The sequence below is a fragment of the Cygnus atratus genome, chromosome 3, assembly GCF_013377495.2.
Source record: "Cygnus atratus isolate AKBS03 ecotype Queensland, Australia chromosome 3, CAtr_DNAZoo_HiC_assembly, whole genome shotgun sequence".
In the NCBI taxonomy this organism is placed as follows: Eukaryota; Metazoa; Chordata; class Aves; order Anseriformes; family Anatidae; genus Cygnus; species Cygnus atratus.
This window is the reverse complement of record NC_066364.1, coordinates 86,815,822-86,832,770: the sequence shown is the minus strand read 5'-3', so window position 1 is coordinate 86,832,770 and position 16,949 is coordinate 86,815,822. Positions and strand designations below refer to the sequence as shown.

The following is a 16,949-nucleotide window of genomic DNA, read 5'->3' as shown; positions in this document are numbered from 1 at the left end:
AAAATCCACATAAGACAAGACTGAAGCATAAATGATAAAACATCATCTTCATAAATACTTGTGTTGAAAAAAACATCAAGTCTTTTTTCCCTTGTGTGTACGCACATGCACATGTTCTTTACTTCCTTCCCTGCTGCTCTTGACTAAGCTGTGTAAACGATCTATGAAAAGCAAGCACGCAATCCTCCCACCCATCAAAATTTCTGGTTAGACCTCTAAGAAAATAATGCAAACACCATACATAGCATTGTACTGCTTCCATTTGAAAGCTTTGTTCAGGATGAGAAAAAAAAGTAAATTTCTATCAAAGACCATACATACAGAGAAACAATCAAGATACAGGAACTTTCCCTAGCAGTCCTCTGAATTTAAAGGGTTTTGTGCAGCTCTAATTTGTTCCTGTTCTAAGTTAGTTCCTTTAACTTGGTTTGTGTGTTTTATTGACAGCAAGATAAGCAATGCTTGTTGTCAAATAAGACACTTATTAACCAAAGTGATTTTTTTTTCTCTCTCCTGTATCTACTCTCTCCCACCACACAAATAATGACTTAACTATTGGCACTATTTTCCAGGTCATTTTTTTTCTTCCTTCCCCCCCCCCCCAATACTATGAATACATATCCTTTGCTTTTGACAGGGATTTCTTAAGAGCCTGAGAAAAACAATTTTCTTTCTGACCTCTGAACTACTATACAGAGCAAACATAACCCACCTGTCACAGATTCTGATCTGGAATGCTCTTCACTGTCTGAATCCTCCAGTAGGTCATCACTGAAAAAAAAAGTATGAATGACACCATGTACACTGTCGCCGCATTCCTATTTTTCAATAAATTAAAAAAAAAAAAGCTAAGAAGAATCAAATGTTGGTTATTATCCTGCGTTTCTTTTAGTCAGCATTGTATATCCATTGCTGAATGTCAGACACTAACATCATGATTTTTTTCCTCAGTAACTGAGCCAGTAGACTGGCTTTCAATTTGCCTCATTCTACTATTGTATTCCCCGTAATTCAGACATAAATTGAATGAAAATGAAAGCCAGTTCTCAGAAATCTTTCAGACAAACCACAAAAGCAAACAAACATTCAATACTTAGAAAAAACGACAACACCTTCTTCAAAAGTTCCTCAAAATAGTATCTGAAAGGTGGAGCTGCCAGACTGGTTTCCAATTCTACCAAGCAATTTTGTACCTAGCCCAGAAACTATCATGGTTCAGGGTAGTCCTGTTCCACTCATGTGTACTTTCTCCCACAGCACAGCAGCTACCAACAACCATCCTATGAGCATTCACTCCATGGTTCAAAATACCTGAATAGATTTTGACTTCCTCAGAGCCCCTTCCTTAAAGAAACAGTATACAAACACCACGTTGCTTTAAAAAAATACTACCAGATGAGTCATGTTTTCATAGAAGCAGTTTCTGGTCAAGATCCCTCTTGAAGAGAAACAGGCCATTCAGTAGTTCTAAGAATACATGAAGCTTTAACCCATCTGGCTTTCCTAATAGAAGAAAATGACTTGCTATTACGAGACCTTTTCATACAGAAAGTACAGCAGTGCCTTTGCACCTTCAGGTATAATAACTCTCAGTACCAGTCAGATTGCCACATTTCAACAAACCGGATGCTTTCTCCTCAGGCCCAAGAAAAAGAGTCTTTTTAAATTCAAACCTGATCAACCTTCACTTGAAGACAGCAATGGTTCAATACTTCATCATCCAGCTTCCCCTTGGGTGGGAAAGTGATAGCAAACTTCATAAAGATTAAGTAGAGTGGAAGATGCTTAGTCTTGAGTAGCATCATTGTACTATCCATTAACCACCTATTAAAAATGGCTTAATTCTTTAACTCTCAAGGAGTTTACAGCCCTAAAGCTACAGTCAGAGCCTAAGTTTCAGCAGCTGTTAGTAATGATTGGCTGCTAGGCCTACAGGCAGCATCCTCTAATGCTGCCCACGTTTCTACATATGCTCTTCAAAACAGCAAGCTTCATATTTGCTCTTCAGTGCTGTAGGAATCACACCAAACTTAAAAAAAAAATGTATACTCCTGTGTGTGCAGCAGCACTGTTACTTTCTGATACTGATTTTTAAGAAGAAACATTCAGAAAAAAGAACCCACAAACACCTTTTGTCCTGAGATTTCCAATAATGATTCACTCTTTTCTTTGACTTTTATTAATATGAGAAAGGAGTTTCCAGTATCATACTGTAAGAAGCATAAATGAAAGAATATTGCTTATTCTCACATGGAACTAAGTGTCAGCATATACTCTAACTTGTTTAAAAGCTTGTGACAGGACTGTCTCATCGTTTAGAGTCTGTATGCATGCGTTAAAAGTACAAACGAAAGCAATTCCTACCACATCCACATAATTTATCTTCAGAATGACATAGGCAGAAATTAAGGAGAAGCAATCAGAAAAAAAACACATTCTAAAAGCCTGCAAGTACCCTTTGCTTTCAAAACCTGAAATACATAATCCAAAATTAAAATGAAAAGCTGTTCCTGAACTTGTATTCCTTGCTCTCTTCTGTCTCTGGAACATCAGCACAGAGCAGCAATAAGATTTGGTATCTCTATTAGTGGAGATTAAAAAGCTGAAACAGTGGGACTAAAATGGAACTAGCTTTAAAGATGGATTTTTTCTTCAAGTGTTGAACTGTGTACAGACACATAAGGATTAAAAAAAAAAAATCCAAAAAAAAAACCATACTGATTTTTTTTTTTCACAAAACATGACTTAACTGAACAACATTTACCATTTACAAAGCAGAATTTCTCACTGCTAATTTGTTAGAGTGGCATACCTGTCTCCTTCTAATTTTGGTATATCTGAGCAGCTAGATGAATCTTCTAGCCATGCTAGTGTTGGTCTCCTTGAGTCAACCCCTGAGCTCTGTTCTCCTGATAACATAAGTTGCTGCACAATAGCTGGATCATATGCATTGATCTCAAATTTTAAGTGGACCTGGGAAACAACAACAAAAAGCGGAAGAGATCTTTGACGTGTATCAAGACATGCTTAATCAGAAGTAATCAGTTAATAAAAATTAGTTATATTGTATACCTTCATAAGTTTGGAAACATCCCATATGCAGATCTTTCCTCGCTTTGTTGCAGCAGCTAGAAAATGAGGGCAACTTCCAGACCCAAAGCAGGCTATTCTGTCAGTGCCATCTGTGCAGGGAAATTGGGCTGGACTTGTAGCCAGTGTGACTGAAAGAGGTACATTCTGAGTGTGCTCACCCTTGACAAACGGGCAGTTTGGGGAATGTCTCTCATGTTCAGACCTTTTCATATTAAAAACAAAACATATCAAAATTGATTTCTTACTTTGAAAAACATACACATCATATACAAACTCAGCCCTTGAAGCCCTGTAACTGAACCATTTGAACCGTATTGTAGTCAAATATATAAGAAATTCACTAAAACATTTTTCCCTGCTATTTCTTAATAGCAAACTGTATCAAAGCCACTGATCTTTGTGTCTGGGTAGTCACATTCAAATGGAAGAATCTGTCCCATAATTAGTCCAAAAAATCATACATCAGAAAAAAACTTCTACAGAGAGTAGCTCGTCACATTACCATGAATTAAAAAAAAAGCATACATTAGAATTCCAATACCATGAGGTATTATTATAAGTAGCCTTAATAAGAAGCTGCAATATCCCATTTTTATTTCTATACCCACATAAAAATGGAAATTGAAAACAGCCCTAAATGACACATTGACCTAGAAGCATAAAAAACACAACAAACTTCTAACCTTGATATATAACGAAGCAGAGACAGGACAAAGAGCAATTACACTACTCTAAAATGTCTGGAAATTAACAAGGAAAAGGAGATGGCGACTGTGAAACATCATGTTAAAAAGGAAAGTTTCCAACAAGTCAGGAATCTGATGCGTTGAAATAATGATTATAGATTACCAAATAGCCATGACAAAAATTACATTAAGGACCTTTTAAATCAATATAAGATCTTGTATTTCTGTCAATATGCACCATTCTAGCTGATTCAGGAAACTAGTAATGGAGCTTGCAACTTTATGTAAAAGGCAAATACGTACTGCATGGTCACTGCAGTTTAAGAACTTGTGTTCTTTTCACAGTTGTACAGAAGACTGGATTTAGAACCATACAAAGAAACGTTGGCTGCCATCTTTGTCACAAAAAAATTTGAAATGAAATAGCAAACCAGAATTAAGAAATTTAACTGCAATTTCTTGGGTTTTCGTACCATACAGAAGTTTGACGTAGCACAATAAAGTATTTTGTGATTAGTCCCATGAAATCATTCTGGAAATCCATTCACATCAGCGTAACTTCCTAAACTCAGAAATCCTATCGAGCTATGCAGACCTTTGTCCTCCAAGATTTCTAACATCTTCAGCATAAACCTGTCTACTTCAAATATTATTGAACTTACCAAGGTTCATCTGTAGGCTCCCAGCATACCAAACACACACTACAGGTAAAGCACATGGCTCTGTCATCTCCTGATGAAGCAGGCTATAAAAATAAGAAGGAACACTTGAAATTCATACAGCTATATAACACAAAACACTAACTAGGTAATCAAGTCCACTCCTTCTTCTAGTGGCATAGCAAAGCACAACATCAAATGTATAAAAGGACAAAAATTACATAAAGTGGAAATATTTCACATAAAAAAATTTGATACACAACATTTCTACAGAAGAGATCCAGAAACAACACTTGTCCAAGCCATTGATTAAAAGCCACACAGAAATAGATGAGAACACAAGTGAACAGCTTCACTATTAAGACATTTTTTTCTTTGGAGAAAACTCTTAACGTTCAAAAATTCTGCTGAGCTTCAAAATTTTAACTGTACATTTGCATGCTTGTAAAAATACAAGTTGAAAAAACATTTCCTATTATGTCTTCAATCTGCTGAAATATAAAGCATTCGATATCACTCCTCTGCAAAGATGGTTGTTACAAGCTGAAGTGACAGAGGAAAAGAATAGAATTTTCCATTCTCTTAAAATTTAGCATTTTCATGACTACTTTTCAAGTCACTGAGATACACTTGGGAACATGCAGATATAATTCTAACATTTTTTTCTTGTATTTTTCCTTCTGAACATGCTCTTTTCAAGAACACTTAAGAAAAACATTATCCATTTGTACCTATCAAATGTTGCGGATGACATAATAAGACAGACAATATGGATGTCAAACAACATGCACTACGTAAATCCATACCATACATAAGTATTTAACATAGTATTTTTTATATAAGTGAAAATAACCTCAGAAAATGAAAAAACTGAATAGGAAAGAGTAGTGGAGTAAAATGTTGAGGCTGTAATATTCAGTAAGCTCAATAATTTACTAATGTGACCTAGGATTGCTGTTTGTTACAATATAGTTTTCTTTAAGTCCCACTGGGAAAATGTAGTTAAAAAAATCTCTGATGTCAGGCTTACTGCTTTTTCTGCTGCACTTGTATTGTAAAAAGCAAGAATATTTACTCAACAATCTCATGAGGAGAAAAAGAGATGCTGTGTAACTACCAAGTTCATCTTTATTGTTGTTATTTAACTCAGATTTATCTGATACTTATGAGCTTTTTATATGCTTAAGTTAGAACAATGTTTTCTGTGATCTATACAAGAAAGAAGCAACCTCAAGGCATGAAAATATGGAACAGCAAGAAAAAAAGAGCTGAATGACATTTTTTTCATTATGCTTTCTGAATTATTTTGGAAATCCATTAAGGAAAAAAAAATAAAGTACTTTTTTCCTCCCCAAACTGTCACTTAGGAGACAAACACTAAGACCAACAAAACCTTTTACCTGGTGATAGAACCCAGCTTGAGCCATAGGATCTGGCTGTGCCCACCTATAACCCACATGAGGCCATGAAGTGAACGTCTCCCTTCTGTTAGCTTCACTATACATCAAAGACCTAGAAAGGCAAAAAAAAAACTACATTATCCAAAACTGCCAGTCAGAATAACTAAACAAAAAACCAACAAAGCAAACTAATTATGAGACATTTTCAATGCTTTAGCAACTGTTAGAAATAACACAGGTAGTTATCAATAACTTACATTTAAAATAATCATTAACAGTTACAGAAAATTTACTAAGTTCTCTCACTTAGGTGCCTAAAGTGCCTCAGCAAAAGACCAAAAGCAGTACACAACAACCCAGAGGCCTTAAAAGTGGAATAAACAAAATAAGCTCCTGTGTAACTTACTTGGCCTAACTGCCACAAAGCATCAAATATCCAGAGTTTCTCTGCATTTAAGGAAGATTCAGAATCTAGCACAATAGAACTACTAGAAAATGTGTTTTTTTTTCTTTTTTTTCTCGTTTTTTAAATGATGACTACTGTAGAAATTTGGGTTTATCAACTGAACAGGTAAGAAAATACATATTTTAAAATACCCCAAAGGGATATTTTAAGGTTGACTGAATACACGCAGTACAAACTTCCCAATGTTTGTCACTCACTGCATATTGTAATATTTGAGAATTACAAACTATTTAATCACAAAATCTGAAATCCTCTGTAAATGCAACACCTACAAGGAAAGTAAGCAGCATTTTTCCCCACCTTCCCTGTTTAATTATCTCTCATTTGAAATAGCACATAAGAAACAGCTATCATCTTTTGGTTTTCCTTGACTAACGTTCTCCAGTATCAACCCATAATTCACCATCCTGCACAGAAAGGTACATATGGCTGGAAGAACTAACACTGTTCGATGGAAAAAAGTGCCTCACTTCTTGCTTCTTCCCCTCAGTGCCAAGAGTTTCTTGCTGCCTTGCAAGAGAAGGGATATATGAAACATTTCCCACCAAGGAAGTAAACTATTCTTTTAACACCCATTAAAGGGGTGTCGTAATTTGACATTAAACCGTCTTCATAAACTGACCTCAGAGAGCTCTAACCAACAATACAATATGGCAAGGTAAAGGTAGACCTGGAGGTTTGAGGGGGGGAGGTAAGAGATGCAATCATATATTTTTTTTCTTAATTATTTGAACTGTAACATATAATGATATACTTGCAAAATAGTATTTATAAAGAAACTTTCAAGAAGGCATTCATTTATAGACTTTGAAGATTTATCAGTATTCTAACTAGTCTCAGCTTATGAAGGTTAAAATAATAGGTTACTCACTTACTTACACATTATCACTTGGATCAGAAAGAGATGAAGCAACAGTCTATGAGGTAAATTTTCTCTGATCCCAAACACATAGCAGGTGACTAGAGAGTTCAGAAGTTGCATTTACACTCAAAGGTAACAACTTCCTAAACTTTATCCTCTAAAACACAAAGCAAGGGCATAACTCCTTCCTGCATGAAGGAAAAGGAATTGATTTCATGATGCAGCATAGTGTGTATGCTCTAACTTTGGTAGACAAATGTGTGCACTCTGTGTTCAAAAGAGGCATACATCAGCTCTTAAAGCCATGCAGTTTCTGAATATCTTAACATTGCAGCCTCCTAAGGTTTATAATACTAGCTTACATACAGCCAGTAACTCAAGTAACTAGTCACGTGCACTATGCTGTCCAGCAACAACCATAACTAAACATTATGAAGAATAAAACGTGGATGAACACAACATATTAACATGTTATATATAGCACCACCTGGGGACCTTAACTTTGGGCTGCATATGTCACCTTTCTGAACATGTATTTTGGGATTAAGAACAAAATGAATTCATCTGACGTGCACTGAAGTCAGAATCCAAACATAAGCCTTCTGGTACTCAAAGGTTTCTCTAAGTTTAGTAATAGGTACAGTGCATTTTGCATTAAACAGTTGATTAGCTGTATGTATAAGAGCAAGAACGTACAGAGCAGGACTAATTCCTTTTTTTTTTTTCCTTTCAGCAAATAAGGTAATTTTGGAGCTTATTCTGATCCAACTAAGGGGTCAAATTCATCATTTATTTTGTCTTAACGTACCTGTCCACAGATCGACCAGGTCCCACACCAAGTTCTGGTCGTGCGCTGGGTAAGAGGTAAGATAACCTATCCATCACAGAGGATGCTACAGGTAAGGCAGCAATATTTTGATTTATCTTCTTGAGTTCATTTACAATGGCACTGGCGACAGACTTCAAAACATGATGAGGAAGGTGGAACGTAACCGTTGCCCACTAAATTAAGGGGAAAAAAAAGTGCCCAGGTAAATTCATTTTAAGATTTTAACACCTACACAACAAATAGTTCACAAAGGTGTCAGAAGCAAAAACAAATGCACGTATTGCATTCTTTCATGATTTCAATTACTTTAAGTAATACAAGAACAGACACACAAAAGCAGCATGGACATAATGCAAGGAAATTTAGTGTCTTCAAAATGTTAAGCTTAGTACCCTGTTAGTTTCTTGCTTAATAAGTAAAATTTCACTCACAAGAACTAAGGAACACATAATTTCATACATTTCATCCTCTCCAAAATAAATCCATCGCACTAATTCAAGCACTCTGTATGCTTCGATAATGGTATGCAAGCAAATTTGAGTTGGGAATCCATGCTAGACAGTAGGAAAACAAATTCTCACCTTTGCAACTTTATGATTTGCTGCTGTTTCATGTGAGGTATTTTTTAAACCATCCTTCAGTTGTGTGATGAATAAGTCATATCCCTCTGTGCTAGAAACATCTACTTTTTCTATGCAAGCAGATAACAGCTGCTGAGCCTAAAATGCAGATGTGCAAGAGCAGTTAGCACCCACGTTGAATAGCTACAGACGAGAACTACAACTGTTTCGTTATTCTGGGAAATGCACTTTGGCACACCTAGTTTGGTGTATGTTATATCAGCATAATCCCATAGAAGACCCAAAGTTGAGCAGGTAGTTCCAGATTTTAGTTTGTAGCCCAACCAATGGATAAATATCTGCAGTAATTTCAGTAATTATTGCAAGTTCCCTCAGGTACTGTATTACCAAATGTTAAACAAGTCAGTCACATAAACAATTAACACATCACATATTAAAGCCAAGCAAAATAAAATCATGTATTACCCAGGGCTTTTCATTCAGAATGATTCATTCACTTTCAGGGACAAAAAATGAGTCCACAAGTTATGACATTTTTCTGAGTATCTTTATATGTAAAGAAAAGTAACAGATGATACAGAGCAAAACAACACTACGAAAATTATAGATAAATTACTTACGATGCTAGTATAATAAATTAAGCTGGAAAATGAGGCAGAAAGAAATGGGCTGGTTTTGAAATCTAGAAAACTTTTACAACTCAGAACTAATGGAACTAGAAAAGAACACTGTAAACATCCATTTATACAACTTCTTTTTCTTCCATGTCCCATTTGTTTTTGGTTTGCCCCACTGAGTGTTAGTTTCATGTCCACAGGTAAGATTTAAAGGTACACCTTTTGGGCCAAGCACAGAGCATTCTGTACCTGTTGTTAAGTAGGCTACATCTGAAAAACAGTCAGGAACTGCTCCAAACAGAATGGCCAAATGGCCGCTTGGTTACAAGCTTGGGGAGCTCAGGGGAGAAGAGCAGAGTAAGGCCACTCAGCCCCCTAGCTAAGCCTGTGTCTGTTCCTCGGATTTCCATGAAAGTACTATGTACGTCTCGTACTTCACAAATCTCTCACAGAAGATAGACAGTCAACAGATGAACTGTAAAAGCTGATAATTTTACAGTGTTCTAGGGAGAAGTAAAAACAGCATAAAGGCAATATCACAACTTGTCAATGTCGCCTATTAGAAATGCACACACAACGCATTGCATCACCAGCAGACCGATCTTAAAGAGCAAAGATTTGCAGAGAAGTTCTAGACTAACAAAAAATAAAGACTCTTGCTTGGATAAAGGTTCTTAATCTTCCTGTGATGAAGGAATTGGACTGATGCATTTGAATGATGTTTAATATCTGCTAAAACTTTCTGAGGTCCACGTAACTCCTGTTTACAATTATAAGTAAGATCTGAAGACTGCTAATAAAATTCCTCCCACCTTAGCAATTTGGTCTTCACCTCTCCCAGCCTGTTCCTACCGAACTATAAAATTTACCAATTTCTTTCTACAGCAAGGACCTGTACAGAGAAATGCTACTATCTTAACCCTGAAATAAGGGCCTGCAATTTTTTCTTTAAAACCAAAAGAATCTTTAGCTAAAACTGATACAAACATAGTTGGTATTAAACAGTGAGACTACAAACCAATGACAGCAAAACTTAGAAAGGAAATGCTGACCTGTCAGCCTCTTCCTATTTAGCCACACACACCAAGATTTCGTAGGTAACCACAAAGGGTCTAAAATTGATGCCAGTGGCAGCAAATGTGAGGAACCTGAAAAGGTCTCTGCAGAAACCTCTGTGAAGTAACAGTTCATTGCTATTACTCCTACTAAGCACCTATTATTCAATACTCCAAGAGCACAAAAATGTCTGAAATCATTGCTCTGGCTAAGTTTTTGTTGGTAGTGCATCATTCAGTAAAAATTTATCCCGTCACAAAGTGCTTTAAAGATTCAGAATCCAGATCCAGTAGTCCAGGTTTTTTCTTGGTTTTCTTTTTCTCTTTTTTTTTTTTGACTGTATTTTTGGACTGTATGTACTAGTCTTAATATTAGCATTGGCAGATGCTCTATGCTCTTCCCAAAGAAAGAATTTGTCTTGCTTATAATTTGAATTGTTGCACAGACTTACATCCCTTCTCTATTACACAGGTGAAAGCTACTTTTCTCATCACCAAAGGCCTTGTTAGCTATCTTGTATTAGGTAACATAATATTAATGTACATACGACCTCATCTAATAAACACTTCACTAGCTGAAGGTAAACCAAGCAACATACCACCTGAGCAATACACCTAAGGGAAAATGTATCCATTTGATTCCCTTGCAGTGGTACTACATGGTTGGTTATATTGTCTCAAACCAGGTAGAATCACAAAGAATGTTACTACAGCTGTAGGGGTCCAAACATTAAAGGGAAAACCATTTTGCAGGGAAAAAAATGTTTTGTTTTTTTCACATCAGGCCAACTGACCTAGTTAGAGAAATTAAATTCCAACATTAACTTTTCACATGTACCAACATCATATTAGCTGCTCTTTTAATTGACATTTTTCCTTGAAAGTCTGTATAAAAAACAATCAAAAAAGACCAAGGATACTAGCAGCCCAGACCAACTTTTAGAAGAGCATATACCATACATAAGCACTGACAATGCTCTGGAAAGGAGTCCTTATTTCTGATCACTAAAGTTCCTTTGTTTGAAATAATGTGCTCCTGATGAGGCAAGGCATCATTTGTTTGAGATAGGAATAACCACAAGAAGCTATTGCTCTATGATGGCCAATAACTGAAAAACTTAACCATTACACACTGTTAATGGCACACTAGAAACTCAGGGACAAACATATGGTTTCAGTATTTCTGACAGTTATTTACATACTTTTTTTTCCTCCTGTATCTTACCTCTGTAACCGGCAATTCAAGCTGAACCACGTCATCTTGTTTTGAAACAGGTGTTTGCAGAGCTGTGTCTAACAATAAGATGCCATTGAGATCTTTCCTACATCCTACTGCATAATCGTCCACAAAGATCACTTTATCCACAGCAGAAATATACTGACATTTCACCCGTCCACCTGGTTTAGCTGTAAAGCGAAAGACAAAAAAAAAAAAGTCTTATTAGAAACAGCTTTTATAAGAGACCTATAATATCTGTTCTGGAAAGTAATGTAACACTCGAGCAAAACCTCTGCCTCCCAAGATAATCAAAACTAGCATATTAGCTACTACAACACCTTTCATCAAAGTTTCACCCTGCCTCCACCTGTACATCGTCAGAGACACAAGACAGATGTGTTCTTCAAGACGTTAAGGTAGTTTATTTCTGCTCTGCACTGCATGCACAATGCCAGGGAGAGGTCAGCGATGTCTGCCAGGGGTGGCTGTCAGCAGATGTAAACAGAGGCTGTGGCAATGGGCACGAGCCCAAATGTTTAAACACTCGATGCTATCATGTGTCTAAGGCTGGCTGGATTGTAAAACTAAAGCTATGTAATAGGCTACCTGTGTAGGAAGCAAAGTACGTAAATTCATTGAAAATGTAAGCTGCTGCTACATAAGCAGGCTGTAAGCATGTTAAAAGCATAGAGACACACCATGCAAAGGGCAAAGCTGAAACCTCTGGATGGGCAACATAGAGCTCTTCTTGTTGCACAGGAACAGGAGTTTCCTTAAATTTTGCGTTAGGCAAGTCCTGTCCCTGTTCTCCTCTTTCTTCAGACACTAGATGCTGTTTTTATTACAAATCATTAAAAAACCATAATTTTGGTAGACAGCAGCCAGATAAAGACAACTACAACCCCAAATTCTTTCATCTTCACGCTCTGATACAGATAAACAGAAATTAAACCTTCTCAAATGGAGGAAACATAAATCTGACCACACTGCATTTGCAGCATCTTCTCTCTAAAACAGTGCAAGAATAAATGTCAGCTGCCCTCGTCACCAAATTTTCTGAAACAATGACTCATGCATACTCAAAATATAGGACACAAAATACAGGCCTTTGTCTGCGTGAAGTATACTCGGTTGTAAGCATTGCTATAGAAGTCAGAAACACTTGAAGAGCCACAGAATCACTCGATAGTTGAGAAGCTGTTGGTCCTACCTCACCTTTAAAACAGGGTCCTTTTGGCAATAGGCTGGCATTCCTCATACAAGAATTTCTACGGACAACACAGCTGCAGGCAAGGAAGTAAGTCCTTCTACAGAAAAATAATGGTTTCTACAAAAACTCAAATATAAGTTTTATCTTCTTTACAAATACTAGTCTTAAGGATGTACTGGAAAGTATTATATAACTAAATGAAAAGTATCTGCCCTAAATGAGAAACCTTCGTGGATTAACACAAAGTTTGCAGTCTGTTCAGTGTTATCCACGTGCCAGATCACAACAGGACACTTTCTTTAACCCATCACTTCTCTCCTCTTCTTTTTAGAGAAGATGGAAAAAGCAGCTCACTTTTTCAGGCAGTGCCAACAGCACAACCACTTCTGATTTCCTATCAACCACAGGAGTATGGTCGTGCTCTACGAGTACGAGTTAAGCAGTCTGTAGGAGCCCTGATCCCATATGGCTTTTAAGGCTAGATTTGTTTTATTCTTAAACCATTTTTGCAGAGAAGATAAAGAAATCTCCTGTCTGAACCACCAACTGGCTAACAAATACCCTCTGTGTAAGCAGTCCCAATTTTACAAGACAATGAAGATTACTTACGAGGCAGACAACATGCCTAATCAACACACTATTTTTACTGTTACGAAACAAAGCAAAACTTTCTAACTACTGCCCAAGTCCCAACAGCTGTGATTCTCACAGGGCTTCCGAATACTTTGGTTATTTACATGCCAGAAAGACTTTGGCTAAACTATCTCTAGAACATTATTTACGGTTGGCAGCTGCATTTTATTTGAAGCACGTAAACCCCGAACAAGCTACCTTAATCTAAGCCTAAGAAACTTCAAGGAAACGATGCCATCGGTGTTTAGCATTGTTCCAAAAGTCAGGGAAACACACTCCGCAGTCATCTGGCTTACAACGTGAGTAGCCTCTGAACTGTTGTACAAATCTGCTTTTCAGCCTTAGCACAAGTGGATCGCAGTTCCTCCCGACATCTCTGGCTTAGCTGTCTAGGATTAAAACCACAACAAATCACAAAGAAATTGTTAAGCTTTTTGTCAGTTCCTTTAAGGAAACCTGGCTGCTAGCACACTAGAAGTGAGATCCCAACAGCACATTAAGTTACGGTATGTCACCTACAGCAGCATTAGAGCCAGTGACCTGAAGAGCTGAAACCAAAGCAAACAAACAACAGATTGCAGAAATGAAGAATTTGAGAAAGGGAACATTCCCCTCCACCTTCCTTGTGTCACACAGCAGTACAGAACAGAGACCTGCAATTTCCTGTGCTCAAAAATCTGACCTATGAAAAAATCTATTATAGAAAACCAGCTTGTCTGTAGAATACATAAGGATCTAAGCAACTTCTATTGTGCCCCCTTGTCTGCAGACATTACGATGAACCAAACCAAATTTGGCCTTGCTTTTCAAGGAGTAGAACTAAAAAGCCTCTCTCAATTTCTCTGCTTATAGAGAGTTTTAGCCCCAGTGAGGCTACAGCTCAAAAGAAAGTGGCTGTTACATGAACACACGTGGCCACCGACATGAAGAGATGCAGGTTGCTGTTGAAAGTAACACCTTTTGACTTTTCTAATATTGAAAAAAAAAAAAGTCAAGCCACCTTTAAGACTGCTAGCCAGGAACGGCACTAAAACATACAACAGTTAGTAATTCTCTTGACAGGATGCTCCCAATGCACAGCATGCAAAAATAAATAAATAAATAAACAAAACACAAAAAATGTCTAAGTTACAGCCAAGTAGGACTTATCTACAGCTATAAAGTGAGAGCAGTAAATGCATGCATCATAGCACTGATTTCATAATGCCAAGATCCAAGGCCAACCACCTACAGGAACATCCATCACTTCTACCTATGGACGCAGCAAGGCCTTCCGACTGGGAACTCCAAGTAATATTTTTGGAGAAATACAACTCCTATCAGCTCAGCAAAACGCACTTTATGTGCACCGATAACATTTTTTCCATTTCCAATCTAAACTAAAACACCCAAACGAGATCCCAGCACCCCCTTCAAAATACTGCAGCCACGGGAATCAAACACATAAAGGTTCAGAGTTCAAAAGCTTTGCCTGTCCTTTTAACCTTGCATCATTAGATTTGAACATCTCAAGCTATTTAAAGGCAAGAGAATCCAAAAACTCACGGGAAGAGAATGGTACAACTGCAGAAGTCCTCAAAATTTACCATAAGAATTAAAAGCAAAACTTTATTTTCCCCTTTGTATCGTCAAGTGTAGATGTAAAGCTTTAAGTTTAGGAGATATTTATCACTCATGGTAATAGGCTGTGTGAAACTCTCCTTCCACAAGCCAGGTTAACGGACAGTAAAACAATGCTGTCCTTTAGAGACAAATATGCTTCTTGCCACAATGCTGCTCAGCTACTTTTCACCCATTTATCACAGGTACCTAGGATTAAGAAATATATATATATCACTTGTAATAATTTTTTTTTACTAGGCAAGTGCGTTTCCTATTGCCTCTGTTTCACATAAAAAAAAAAAACAAAACACCTGAACAATCCAGTTTGGAAGTACAGTATCTCATAGGCTACCTAAGTAATGCCAGTTCGCCAAGCGAAGTGTATCACAACATTTACAGGGTGCAGAAGTTCTACAATACAAACAGTAAACAAGTCTTACTTTTCACAAAAACTTGTTTTATCTGTAGAAAACTCTTTTGAACTAATGCTATATAAAATCACAATTATGGATTAGGTGCAAAGAGTAACATTTCACACAAAAGAGGACAAAAGACAAACCGCTGAAATCGTCTGGTTTAAAACCGAAAAATTTGTCTCTGAAGTGCCCTCCATCAGTGGCTCAGAAGGAAACAAAGACCTAGCACTTATGAACATTTGGGAACTCAGTAACGAGAAGATGGATGTGGCAGGACTAACCAGGCCCTAACTGCTCATCACCACTGAATTTAGCAACTATAGATCCTCTCTTATTCCTCCTGCACCTTCAGTGCAAACTTCAGCAGAGTTCCGTACCTTCCAGGTCCAGCACCAGCCCCTGATTTGCTCCAAACGTCACCTCAGCAAAGCACTCTGCTGCCACCTTGGAGACACTCCGTGGGCCCCTTCTTTCCTCAAACAAAAACATTCTTAAACTTGGGAAAAGGGTGGAAAGGAATCTACTGGACAGAAACAAGTTGAAGTTACCATTTTAGACGAATGAAGTGGACATGCTTAAACCTCCTTCTTTCCTACACGAGCAACATTTTCACTTTTAAATTCCACTACTTACTTACACCTCTATCCGCCACATCACTGGGAATAGCAGTCCAAAATGAATGAACAAACCAAAAACGCATTTAGAGCTGAAACAGGAAAAAAACACTAAAATTGATCTCTAGCAGCAGGAATGCTAAAGGAGGCAGAAACACCCAGCTCAGCATTGCCAAGCGCCTGCACTTTATTTGCAACTCCAGCATTTGCCAAAATTGGATTTCGTTAATCAAGAACAAGACACGTGACTTACAGTTTATCTTTTCCCTTAGCTACAAGTAGGACAGAATTGTTTCAGTATCGGTTTCATTGTATGAGAGCTGGTTTTAATACTTCTTGTTAAAGGGGTGTAGGAAGATGTGTGACCTAGGCCAAAACATGGGAGGCTGTCACAGGAATATTAACTAGACGTGTCTGATCAAGCAATTTGTGACAGAAGTTAACACTTAAAAGGTTCCAGACCACAAACAAAACCCACTGAGACAAGGCACTTCACACCTCTCAACCTCTAGGCTTGCAGGCATGGTCCTCTTCTGCTCTGACCGAGTCACTGCTGAGCTCTGTGCCCACGCTCTTCATGTTGTTTCACACCTCAGTCTAATGCTACTGCTGTCCTATTTACTACACAGAATGCAAGTGCTCACCGAATTTCGTGCCATTATACCTCAGAAATAATTATGAAAGATTTCACAAGGCAGTCTACAATCCTTCCTGCTAACTCAGGTAAGCTGTGAAAAGTTACGTCCCTGCAATTCTCCTGGAAACGTGCCACTGGGGACAGTGTCCTTTTCGCAATTTTTCTCCAAATAAAAACCATGATTTTCAGTAAAGATATATTTGGGAAATTTCAGACAGGTTACACAGCATCCACATGGACTCAGAGACAGGCAAAGAACGCTTTGCAGTTCAGCACCAGGAAGTCCCCGTTCCTCTAGAGCAGTTCCCATCACAGCATTTCATAACAAAACCGTTGCCAGATGAAATTTTTACCACCAGTTCCTCTTTTT

At 37.5% G+C, this 16,949-nt stretch overlaps 1 protein-coding gene across 2 annotated transcripts in view; it reads right to left on the bottom strand.

The window, feature by feature from the left end:
• The window catches only part of BIRC6 (baculoviral IAP repeat containing 6), a 178,099-nt gene that overhangs the window by 152,038 nt on the left and 9,112 nt on the right, over positions 1-16,949 (bottom strand). For both annotated transcript variants that reach the window (XM_035564936.2, XM_050709359.1), the window contains exons 2-9: positions 11,474-11,655; positions 8,577-8,714; positions 7,975-8,168; positions 5,839-5,950; positions 4,442-4,524; positions 3,073-3,295; positions 2,813-2,973; positions 713-771 (exon numbers count right to left, since the gene is read on the bottom strand). In XM_035564936.2, the coding sequence (XP_035420829.1) occupies positions 713-771; positions 2,813-2,973; positions 3,073-3,295; positions 4,442-4,524; positions 5,839-5,950; positions 7,975-8,168; positions 8,577-8,714; positions 11,474-11,655 (1,152 nt within the window). The remainder of the gene's footprint in view (positions 1-712; positions 772-2,812; positions 2,974-3,072; positions 3,296-4,441; positions 4,525-5,838; positions 5,951-7,974; positions 8,169-8,576; positions 8,715-11,473; positions 11,656-16,949) is intronic.